At 43.2% G+C, this 13,080-nt stretch overlaps 1 protein-coding gene across 8 annotated transcripts in view; it reads left to right on the forward strand.

Moving 5' to 3' along the window:
• Positions 1 to 13,080, forward strand: part of ME2 (malic enzyme 2) — a 1,978,505-nt gene that overhangs the window by 1,003,773 nt on the left and 961,652 nt on the right. For all 8 annotated transcript variants that reach the window (XM_044082071.1, XM_044082092.1, XM_044082073.1 and 5 more), the window contains one exon: positions 4,859 to 5,020. In XM_044082071.1, the coding sequence (XP_043938006.1) occupies positions 4,859 to 5,020 (162 nt within the window). The remainder of the gene's footprint in view (positions 1 to 4,858; positions 5,021 to 13,080) is intronic.

Below are 13,080 nucleotides of genomic sequence, written 5' to 3' on the forward strand. Positions count from 1 at the left end.
TGGGAATTCCCACCCAAGTTCCTAACATAACTAAAGAAAGCCTTGTGATTATCCTTAGTGTCCTGTGCAATTTTTCTCTCGAAGCTGGCCTTAGACGATTTTATAAGTGCCCGTAATTTTTTGCTAATACTGAGTAGAGATGCCTTCCCTTTTTGGGATTTTGCTCTATCATGTAGTAGCTTCCTCCTTCTATTGTATAGTTTGTTTATGGCTGGGGTCCACCAGACAGGACGCCTGCCTTTGGAGGATTGGGTCTTGGTTTTATTTGGGATTGCATGATCCATGCATTCCTGAAGGTGTTCATAGAATGCGTTTATAAAGGATTCTGCGGTCTGGGCCGTATTTTCCACAGGCCCGGGGGCTTTGAAGGATTTCGCCTCAGTTTTGAGGCGTGTGAAATTTGCTTTAGAGAAGTTTTTCACTGTGGTTTTCTGGGCAGGGGGTGGGGTCGGGATGTGAATATCCAGTGAGATTAGTTTATGGTCTGATCTTACCAGTGAGGGATATACTTCTGGTCTGGAGCATAGAGTCCCCATGTTGGTGATGATCAGGTCCAGTATGTTTTCCCCTCTTGTGGGAGTGGTAACAAGTTGTTCCATAGCATTTGAGTTTATAAATTCTAGGAACCTTTGGGCTAGGGTGTTGGAGCTAAAGTAATGCTCCCAGTCTATGTTTGGGTAGTTGAAGTGCCAATATAATGGTGTTTGGAGAGACCTTCATATTTTCCAGTATTCTCAGGAAGGCCGAGTGGGGTTCCTGTGTTTGGGAGGGTGGTCTGTAGCAGGCTATAAACTGGAAGGCAGTTTTACCCACAGTTAGTTGCACATGGATAGTCTCTGATGCTTCGTGCTGTGCCACCAACCTGGAGGTGTGGGTATCTTTGACTAATATTGATACTCCCCCTCCTTTTGTGGTTCGGTCCAAGTTTTGGGGCCGAAAAGCATGGTATGAGGTATAACCTGGTAGTGCTAGGGTGCTCTCGGGAGCCTTGAACCAGCTTTCTGTTACTGCACAGATATCGATGTTCTCCATGCTAAGGAGAGTTTAGAGTGCGTGCATCTTGAGGTTTAGACTTCTGGCGTTGAGTAGCATTACTCTTAGTTTCTTATCCCTTGTGATACCTATGGAGGTGGGTTTGTCTTTTGAGCCTTGCCTAAAAAAGGCACTATGGGGGTAGCAAGAGCCTTTGCCAATATCCGAAAGCCCAGGGGTGACAGGTGCAATCCGTCCCTAGCGAAGCATCGTGGCTTGTCGAGCATGTCATACCAGGCTGACAGGCATTGGATCCCCTTTGAATGACACCAACACTTAAGCCAATTGTTGAAATTCATCATCTTGTCTTCATATTGTGGCATCATTCTTGGTGAGGGTAAGATGCTACTCAAGGTCAGGGTCATACCGGCCTGGGCTACATGCTCAGAGAGCTCCTCTATGTCTCTTTTCATGTAGTCCAGGGAGGTACGTCTCAGGTCATTCACACCAGCATGGACAATGACTGAGTCATATTTGTACTTGCCTTGGAGTGACCTGAGTGCTTGTGTTATGTGGCGGATCCTAGCGCCTGACAGGCAGCTCACCGTGACCTTCTCCTTGTTCAGCCTGGTGAGCGGGACGTCAGTGTGCCTGACGATAGTCACCTATTACAAGTGTATTAAGTGTGTTGTTTAGCCTTAAGGGCTGTGACTGTTCGGCACACTGGCTTTGTGAGCTATGTGTTGCACGTGTTTTGTTTTGGGGTAGCGGTTGCTTGGGTGTCTGCTTTGGAGGTCTCTGCTGCTTAGGCAGATTTTTATTTAGAGCCTCCGAGTATGTTTTTGTGTGTTTGTGTTTGGTTTGTTGTCATGGTAGGTCTATGTGAGACTGGAATTGTAGCGAGTGTGGTTTCCTTCTCCTCCTGACTGGTTACGCCAGTACTGAGTTGAGAGAGCTTAGCCTCCAGTTTGGCTATATGGTTGTCATCTCTCATGTGTTGGAATTTGTTGGGAGGAGGAGAGGGTTGTCTGTGTACATGAGGCAGTTGTAACATTGCCTCAAGATTCCCAGATTCACCAGCTGGACCGGAGAGGAGATTGACAACTGACCTTTGGACATGCTAGAATAGTATTGGGAATTCCTTTATAATTGAAAAAAATGGCCAATGGGGAACAAGGTACTCAAGGGGAGTTTGTGAGGGTGTAGTGCTTTTAATTTTTTAGAGAGGACTTATATAATTGCTTTAGTGAGCAAGTGCCAGGTAACTTAAATGCAATGTGTTACAGGTAACTTAAATGCAAAAACGACAAACAGTAACTTTCTTTCAAGTGAAACAAGGAAATAAGTACAGTAAGCAATGCAGATATCACTAGGGATCCACAGAAGTGCTAAAAGGCCGCGTTTTAGGTGGAATTAGCGTTTCAGGGAAATAAACAAACAACAAGCATACAAACAAAGCTAGATTCAGCAGGCCTGGATCTAGTCTATGCTACAGCAAACAAGGTGTACCAATTTCAGTAAGAAACAGTTAGAATATGCAGGCACTATAAGCCTTTAACCAGAAATTCCCTGCTCAGAAGGGCAGAGTCCAGCCTCTCCTCCCACAAGAGTGCAGACTAAACCTATATCGAACAAAACATGCTGAAGTGATAGATGTGTCTCAGAGATCACCCCTTCTTTGGAACAGGCTTTCTAGTCACATTAAGCAATGCCCTCCCCTAGCCCTTTTCACAGTGCAGTTTGAATCAATGGATGTGGTAATCGCAAATTAACACTTGGGGTACTGCCTATATCCCTTAAGTACACATATCCATGCCGTCCTCTTGCCCCTAGGGCCATATTTTGGGTGAAATAGGATTATATTGGCTAGGCTTCTAATTGCTCTTAAGCCATTAACTTAATAATTTCCTATGAGAATTAGAGGGGTTGATTAAGGGCATGCAATGGTACCAGTGCATGAGTGGGGGTATGCACTGCATGTTTAGTTCACTGTAGGCATCTGTGTGTGCTATAACTACTGTGAAATGCTACCAATAACATGATGCACAGTCTGTATCACTGAGCAGGTGTGAAGTAATTGTGATCCCCCACCCCTGAGAAAAGTGAGAAAAGAAAACATCTAACTGAACTGCTCCACCTTAATGGACTCCTGAGTACTTGTTAATTTGCTCAGGACAACTGGAAAGAATAATCTAAGTGGATGATGTATTTGGAGTGGTTTACAACAAAAAATTCTCACAGGATTTACCTATGTCTTCATTGTTGAAAGCTGCTTAAATTGTTGATTACCCTTCATGTAGAAGATCTTGTATTTGTTGCTTGCTTTATATGTCAAAAGAACTGCAAGGTTCTTAATTTGTGGTTCTGTGAAAGTCTTAATTTTCAGTGATTATTAATTATATTTCTACTTGAGCTCTTGTCTTCTCCGTAGACTTGAAACTAAGACTGTGGAAGCCACTGCGGATTTTATTTTTGAAGATTTATTTTGAAAATCTAGAGGAAAACTGTTTTGCACAACTTTGTCATCTTATGTATTGTGGCTTCTGGAAGAAAGGCACTAGTAGCAAGCTTGGTTTGGGGACTGCGCTCTGAAGCAGATGATACTTAGAGTTGTGCAAGCTCCCTGCTTGTTTTTAGTGTGAATTATATTCCATTCAACATTTGCATGTGCTGAGGCATTTTGTGTAGATGCATTTTCTATGCTGGGGCTGCATCAGGCTGCTCTTGCTTGTTCTTTGTAACACAAAAGTTGCTGACGGTGCATGCAAAATATATATTTTTTTTATGTTTGCCAGCCATTAGCCATCTTAGTAGTTTATTATCCCGTAGATTCCTTGCAGGGTGTGAGAGCAGGTTCTGGACCTAAATTCATGATATGACCACAGTGTGTGTTTTCGAGGTGTATAACAGGTTTTCGACTTGTTCTTATTCTCACCCCTTGATGAGCATCCTTGTCACCACAGAAGTGTGCAGTGCTGTCACCTTGTATGTGTGTGTTACTGTACACACACACACACACACACACACACACACACACACACACACACACCATTGTGGGCCACATTCACTGCAATGGTAGAGCCAAGCCCATATCCCCCATCTGCTTCTGTTTAATGCCATACAAGTACCTGCTTTTTCAGTGACAATGGATTGACTAGAAACACTAATCTCCTCTTCCCCATGATGAGTGCGAAAATTTTACCCACAAGCTTAGATGTTCAAAGGGTTATCGCCTTTTCAACCGTGTTTGGCTGTGGTACCAAAACTGGTGAAGCAGACCGATTATGCAGGATGTACTGAATTTAGGGCCTTTGTTTTGTTGCAGGGCATGACCTTGTCTTCTGAAGTTTCAGGTCCCACAGTAGCATACAGTCACACATATATACATTCATTGTTTTTCTCCGAGTTGGAGTTGTCATGCTAAGTATCAGCGCTGCACATTTCTTCTCCACACTGGTATTTTGCAAGCATCTCCTTTCAGCTAATAAAAATGTCCTTCCGTTTCTAGGCACAAGTGAATTTTTAAGCTCTCTGTCTAGTAGATTAACTCTTGAGAAAGACCTATATGTGTAAGTGGAACATTTAAGAGTTGGTAACTTTACTGGTCGTGGACATGTCATCCACTACAAGACCTACCCACAATCAGCAGGTACAAAAATCTTGGAGATGACTATCTTAATTCGAATTGTCTTATTAGCAAAATGTTAAAATTGGTTCAAGATGTGATTAAGTACTATATGGGTAATTATACTGATTAACAGCAAATGTTTAGTTTCTTCTTTTTTTTTTTTTTAAGCCATGGGAAAATCTCAGAGTTGTGTTGTTGAGATTTTTTTTTTCATTTTGAAAATTCATTTTAATGCAATTTAATTGTACCTACTTTTAGGCTGTTGTTGTAACTGATGGCGAGAGAATTCTTGGTCTTGGAGACTTGGGGGTTTATGGAATGGGAATTCCTGTTGGAAAGCTATGCCTGTACACAGCCTGTGGTGGTATACGACCAGAAACCTGCCTTCCTGTCTGTATTGACGTTGGAACAGACAATGAAGTAAGTACTTTTCTGTATTTTATGCACACACACACACACACACACACACACACACACACACACACACACACACACACACACACACACAGAATACACGATGGTTTCAGAAGAGAGACAAAAGGAAATATTTTACATTTATTTTATATTTTTTCATTTTTAAACTGAGTAGTGAAATGTGCATTTTCTTTAAGGCTGTAACAAACAGAAAATATTCATTTGGAATAAATGGTACCCTGTCTAAAAGCGAAGTATAAATAGAGGTGTCCCTCACTGTTCTGTCCTCTGCCATCTCCTGTTTGGAATTTACTTCTCTGAAGTACAGGCAAATGCTAGTAACTTTTGACTAACTAAATTTGCGGATGTCTGCAAGCTACAAGTCATCGTAAACTAGCCCTCAGATTCACTAATACTCCAAGACCTTTATCACATCAATAACATGCACTAATGCAAAGTAATGTGTTGTAGACACCATTGATAAATCTCTAGTGTTCTTGCATAGTGTCATATAAATGGCATTCGCTTTAAGCCTGACACCACATTTTTTATGGTTGTGCATAGTGTGAAGACTGATAGAGATGTGTGAAGGTTGCCAGCATAGTCAAATAGAATTTGATGCATAATTCTGGCATTTGTAAATGTTTGTCTTTTCGGCTTTTCCCGGTTAGGGGCCGCCACAGCGGAACTCCGGTCCGCTAATAAATGTAAAATGCAGGCTTGTTTCTTAAATGAAAGAAAACACTGTAAAATGTGAACTTCAAGATTGCAGCAACATTGCCATCTGCTATAAGGAAAACTAAGCCAAGCATTTCAAGGTTCTTTGAAATTAAAATTATGATCTCCAGAGCTTGGAGCCATTTGGTCTGGGATATCACAATCTTTCTATTGTTTTAACTTAAGGAATAATTACTAGAGTGTACATGTGCAATGTCTTTTATTGTTGTAGTTTCCTGAGCAGGTGTTACATTGTTAAATAATGTAGCCTGTTGGCATGGGAACTCCAGACTAAGTGTCAAAATGATGTTATGTGTATAGTGGGAAAACCTAAGTGTCAGAATGATGTAATCTGGGAGGGCCCAGCAGAGATGTCTGTTAGTGATTTTAAAAACTATTGCTCAGAGAGACACTAAGCATTTTGATCTTGGACATCTAACCTACAGCACTGCCTGTTGTCTTAAGTTATTTCAGAAGTATGTTTTCTTGTAGTAATAGCTAGGAAATTATAAGACAGTTAGAGTAAGTGTTTTTCTGTTATGTCAGAACTGTACCACTGATTTATTTTAAGTTTCTGTGTGATTTCTGAACTCTTGAATTGCACTGTGGTGTAGTATTATTGTCTTGTGTTTTAATTATTTATTATTAAATATTTAAAAAAAACTTTTACCTGTGGCTGGTTTGTGTAGAGATAAGTAAGCTCTAGAGTACATTACATGCTTATCCTGAACTGAGCCACTCTAATAAGCATTAAGACTGATTAGTCACACTTACCAATTGGTTAATAATATTGCACAGTAATAATTAGACACCCTTTTAAGGGCCTTTGGGTAGCTGATAATTATTAGCTGGTGGTGGCAGTAATTACTGCCTTATAGTGTGGGTAAAGGGGCACATCTGGAGAATGTGTCAGCCTTTCCCAGGAGTGTCTGTGAAGTTGTATAAATACTTCTCAGTATGTGTGTGTCAGCTACATGGGCAGGGACACGAAGCACTGGTTGGGCAGAGAGGGTACTGGAGGTTAGCTTGCCAGCTAGGCTGAGATCTGGTCCCTATAGCTGTGCCAGTGGGCAGTCTTTTTTGGGGACCTGGGGAGCAAGGGAGCAACCAGCCCCCAGACTGACTGTGATCTCTGTGTGCACTTAAGGGAAATTGTACTTTACTGTGTGTATTTGTTATCCTTTCTTCATATATGAGATGCCTCTCAGATGTTAATGGTGAGAATTTTGAGGCTCCTTGATTACTGGGCCACTGCATCACATGTGGTTTGCAGTGGTGGGATCCACTTCACATATTAAGTGGTGTGCATTAGTGGACTGTCCACACCATATATTAATTAGTTGGCAAATACTAATTGGCTTGTAGTGGTGTGGGTAGAGTGAATACTGTAGCTTATGTACAGTTATCTTTGAAGGTGTTTTGTACTCTAAATCAGCCACACAGTGAGTAGTCAGAGTTCAGATCACAATTGTTTATTTCTTTTGTTAGCTTGGTTAGTCAGGGTGAGCAGGCAGCATGTCAGTAGAGGAGTATGGAAAGCTGACAATAAGCCAGCTGGTGGAGATGTGCCAGGCTAGGGTACTGGTGCATGGAAACCTGACTAAGGCAGACCTGATTGCAGCCTTGGTTACAGCTGCATCAGAAAACAGCATCCAGGTGGATAATCAGACTGGCCGTGGATATACAGTATCCTCGTAGAATGGACAGCTCAACCTTTCTGTGAAGGACTGGCAGTGGAGATGCAATATCCTTGGAGAATGGACAGCTCAGCGTTTCTGCAGTGGAATTAAAAATCCAGCTGGAGCTAAAGATACTTGAGTTGGAGGCCAGGCGTTTGGAGATAGAAGAAAAGGAGCGTCAGAGGAGGCATGAGAGGGAAATGCTGACTCTTCGCCAGAGTCATGGAGGTAATGGGGAAGGGAGTAAATGGACCCCAGAAGCACAACAGGTCAGTAAATTTCTTCTGCAATTTAAAGAGGGGGATAATTTTGATAGTTTCATTCATATGTCTGAGAGGGTATGCAAGCAGTATAGTGTTGACCAAAGGCTCTGGGCATGGTTCCTGACCCCCTACTCCATGGGAGAGCTGTAACTTTTTTTTTTTTATCAGAAATGCCTGACTCTGTTTTGATTATGCTGCTGTAAAACATGTCTTTTAGAATGTTTTAAGCTAACACCTGAAATGTATAGGAAAAAGTTTTGTGAGCATAGATGCAAGGCAGATGAAAGTATGTGTGAATATGTTGCTGAACTCAGCACTTATTTTCATAGCTGGGTGAGTGGATGTCAGGTCACCACTTTTGAAGGGCTGGTAGATCTTTTGGTGAGTGAACAAGCCCTTAGCACATTGCCTGAGGACATGAGGATCTGGTTAGCTGATAGAGAGTGTGCTATTTCAGATGAGTTGGGGATGAAGGGAGACCTATACCTAGCAAGCAGGGCAGCCCTGCACAGGAAGGGGACCCCTAGTACTGCTCATGGGTCTAAAGGAACCCATGTTGGGGCAGCACAGACTGCCCCAACAGAATCTGTCAGTAGCAGGAGAAGGCACCAGTCCAGGTACACGTCCAGGACTTGGGGTGAAATGTTATGAATGCAACCAGTGGGGCCATATGGCATACAGGTGTCCACGGAGGCAAGGTGGGGAACCAAAGATGAGGGAGTCAGTAAGTGGGAAAGACAAAATGCCAATAGTGGGTTGTCTTGAGACAACAGGGGTACTAAACTACCATCCTGCAGATGTCCTGAGAGGGAAGGATTTGGTTGAGGCAGTACCATGTACTTATGCCGTTATACGCTGTGAGGCTAGGAGACACGCATGTTGGGGGAGACCCAGACAGACTGCATACTTGCAGCCAGGTCTGGTGAGGTGGTTATTTCAGGGAGTGAGTTACGCTGTAGCAGTGAGACTGAAGGTGAGCCACAGCTGCTTGGGAGTACTGATGTTCCCTTGGAGAGGGTGACTGCAAAGGTAGAGGGGCGTAGTAGTACCCAGGCTGACATTGAGGCACTGCTGTCAGAGGATGCCAGACTTCCTGTGGAAGGGGAGCTGGGAAGGGTTACAAGGAGAGAGTTGAGACGAGCTCAGCTCTCAGACCCTACATGGCAAGGCCTGAAGCAGGTAGCTAGGGAGGCACCTGATTCTCAAGGAAAGGGGGAATCTGTATACTGGGACAAAGGGTTACTGTACAGAGAGTGGACCCCTGAGGTAGGGCTGGAAGGTGAGAGAGTACAGCACTTGGTAGTGCCTTGAGCCTACTGTCTGGCTCTTCTAGCCATAGCCCATGATATTCCCTTTGCAGGTCGTATGGGCATAAAACATACAAAGAGGCATATTAAGCAGAACTTCTATTGGCCTGGAATTTCCAGAGATGTAACAAGGTATTGCAGGACCTGTGAGCAGTGCCAAAAGGTATGCAAGGCAGGAGACAAGGTGAGAGCTCCTTTGATGCCTTTGCCTGTGATTGAGGAGCCATTTCAGAGGGTAGCTATGGATTTTGTGGGTCCTCTGAGTACCCAAAGTTCCACAGGGAAAAAGTATATCCTAGTGGTAGTGGATTATGCTACACGATACCCTGAGGCGGTGGCTTTGTCATCCATTGAGGCAGAGAAGGTGGCAAATACTTTGTTAGAGATTTTCAGCAGGGTGGGTTTCCCAAAAAAAAAATACTGTCTGACAGAGGTACTGATTTCATGTCAGACCTGCTGGATGTCTGTGGAAGTCCTGTGAGGTGAAGCACATGAAGACCACCCCTTACCATCCCCAGACTAATGGTCTTGAGAGGTTAAACTCTACAATCAAGTCCATGCTACGGGCATTTGCAGATCAGTTTGAGGGAGTGGGACAAATATTTGCCCCATTTGTTTGCTTACAGAGAGGTCCCCCAGGAATCCACAGGTTTTTCACCCTTTGAGTTGCTCTATGGGCATAGGGGTGAGGGGTCTTCTAGATTTAATTCGAGATGAGTGTGAAGGTGAGTGTGAATCTCACATGGAGTCTGTTGTGGCATATGTCCTAAACCTCAGGACAAGGCTCAGGTAACTCATGCTCTTGGCCCAGGAGAACGTGGCACAAGCCCAACAACAGAAAAAGGTGTGGTATGACATAAATGCTTGAGCTAGAAAGTATGCTGTGGGGCAGCCGGTAATGGTTCTCATTCCTGTCAGACACACCAAGCTGCAAGCAGCTTGGGAGGGTCCCTACAACGTGGTAAGAAAGGTAAGTGATGTTAGCTACATGGTGGAACTGCTAGGCAGGGGCACAAATTGTATCATGTTAACATAATGAAACCTTACCAGGATAGGGAGGCCCTTGTGCTCAGCATTTGCAGTGGATTGCAGGAGGAGTCTGAGGGAAATCTGGGGACTGGTCTCCTAAGTGAGGCTCGGGCTGACACCTCAGTGGAAGGGGTAGCAATGTCCCAGCAGCTATCCCCTACCCAAGTTCAAGAAATCCAAGCAGTGTTGCAGGAATTTGGGGTCATGTTCTCTGGAGAACCAGGGTGCACCCACCTGGTGCAGTACCAGGTGGATACAGAACCCCAAAGGTCTATTAGGCAGGCCCCTTATAGGGTGCCTGAGAGAGTCTAACAGACTCTGAGGGAAGAGAGGGTACAGGAGATGTTGGAATTAGGGGTGATTCAAGAGTCCAACAGTCCCTGGGCCTCCCCAGTGGTGCTGATGCCAAAGACGGATGGCAACACAAGGTTCTTTGTGAACTACAGGAAATTAAATGGTCAAACAGATTTGGATGTTTACCCCATGCCTAGGACAGATGAGGCCCTAGAGCAGCTGGGTGGGGCTAAGTATCTTAACAACCATTGATCTTACCAAGGGTTACGGGCAGGTGCCTGTGACTCCCAGTGCTAGAGAAAAGTCCACCTTTCTGACTCCTTTTGACTTGTATGAGTTCACAAAGATGCCCTTTGGGATGAAGAATGCCCCAGCGACTTTCCAGAGGCTGGTGGATAATATCCTAGCAGGAGGGTTTGCCCTTGCTTACCTAGAATGATATTGTCATCTACAGCCATTCCTGGCCAGAGCACCTTCAGTATGCCAGGGAAGTGTTGGGCAGACTACAGAGGGCAGGGTTGACCATTAAGCCAAGCAAATGTCAGGTGGGTATAGCGGAGGTCTCCTACCTAGGACATAGAGTGGGGAGTGGTAAGATAAGGCCAGAACCTGCCAAAGTGGAAGCATTCAGGCATGGCCTGCACCTGTTACTAAAAAGCAGGTGAGGGCATTTTTAGGGACAGCAGGGTACTACAGAAAGTCCCCAGTTACAGTACCATAGCTGCTCCCCTCACAGACCTGGCAAGGAAGAACTGGTCAGATAAGGTAGTGTGGACCCTAGCATGTGAGCAGGCATTCCAGAAGCTTAAAGAGGCTTTGGGAGGACCCCCTGTGTTGGCCAGTCCAGATTACAGCAAAGAATTTGTTGTGCAGGTGGATGCTTCAAACCGTGGGGTGGGGGCTGTACTTAGCCAGATTTCTTAAGAGGGAGAAGAGCACCCAGTGGTTTATCTCAGTTGTAGGCTCCAACCCAGGGAGAAATGCTATGCAGCTGTAGAAAAGGAATGTCTAGCCATAGTGTGGGCAATGCAGTAAATTCAGCCTTATCTGTATGGAAGAAAATTCACTGTTATGACAGATCATAACCCTCTAACATGGTTAAACAGAGCCAGTCAGAAAAATGCCAAATTGCTAAGATGGAGTCTGGGCTTGCAAGCATATGATATGTCAGTGCAGCACCACAGTGGGATTAGCAATGCCAATGCAGATGGGCTCTCAAGACGGGGAATTGGGGTGAGGTACACTCAGATAGACCTAGCCCTCTCAAGTGGCATTTCTCAAGGGTCCCTTGAAAAACTAGCTTGAGTTCTCCGGGGGGGAGAGATGTGAAGACTGGTAGAGATGGTTGAAGGCTGCAGCCTAGTCAAATAGAAGTTGATACATAATTATGGCATTTGTAAATATAAATTAAAATACAGGCTTGTTTCTTAAATGAAAGAAAATACTGTAAAATGTGAACTTCAGGATTGTAGCAACTGATGGGGCAAATATTTGTCCCACTCCCTCTGTGTGGAAGATTTTCAGTCAATATATTTGTAGTTAATCACTGTATATTAATCTGATCAGACAGTAGTAGAAGTAGCGAACGTAAACTCGTCAAGTCAAAAAGTAATAATAGAAAATGTATAATTCTACAGTATTACTAAGTATTCGAAAGTAATCCAAGCAAGGCAGGCAGTCTGTTTCCAGTCGAAAATCTTTTATTAATTACACAGACAAGCGATCCAAGTAAAACAAAAATAGAGTAATAATTTCCTCACAAGCTTTCTAAATATATATATACTTTTTATCAGGCGTAATGCGTAATTACTCTATTTTTGTTTTACTTGGATCGCTTGTCTGTGTAATTAATAAAGGATTTTCGACTGGAAACAGACTGCCTACCATGCTTGGATTACTTTTGAATACTTAGTAATACTGTAGAATTATATATTTTCTATTATTACTTTTTGACTTGACAACTCGCTACTTCTACTACTATTGTCTGATCTGATTAATATACAGTGATTAACTACAAATGTATGGACTGAAAATCTTCCTCACAGAGAAGTTTCTTACACTGTTTTGTTTTTAGACCCACTACACTTTAGTGGGTTATTTTGAGACTTCGGGGATACCACGGAGATTACTTATAAAAAAGAATTTACAATCATGTTTAGATATGTTACCAATTCATGCAACACCGTAGGAATTGCAGGAAGAGTCATTACTGGGCACATTGCGGGTGCTGCGAAGAGCACTTTTAGCTGACATCAAAGAGTGAAACAACACTAATTTCATGAACTTTAATCGTACTTGACTTAGGAATGGGGTCCATTCCCGTCATGGTATTAGAAATCCAAAAGACTTGGAGAAATTAAAAATGACAGCTAGGGTGTATAAAGTTCCTCAGTCTTTTAAATTTTTATATGCTGTTCGTACACCTGATCCCTCAGCTGTATAGCCTTAGTTAATCCACTGCTGCTATGTACTTAGTTAATTCTAACACTACTCTTTTTGATAAGGATGGGAAACATTATTGCTAGGTAAGGGGGGGGGGTATATGCTTCAACAGCTTTGTTTTTTCGAATCTTGAATTGTCAGGCTCATATGTTAGTTTGTTTTGAAAAATTGTGAGAGTATGAGGAATGTTTTATCTACAGTGTCCTCTTGTGAAGAAAAATCTGCTTTAAATAACCTAGCTCTTTGTATTGCACAGATCATTACTTATTGTTTGCAGTGCATGTATGACTCGTTGATACTTCTTCCGGGGCTATGATGTCTGTTACTGTTTTAAG

This window comes from Protopterus annectens, chromosome 1.part1 (genome assembly GCF_019279795.1).
Source record: "Protopterus annectens isolate FY-2018-M chromosome 1.part1, PAN1.0, whole genome shotgun sequence".
In the NCBI taxonomy this organism is placed as follows: Eukaryota; Metazoa; Chordata; order Ceratodontiformes; family Protopteridae; genus Protopterus; species Protopterus annectens.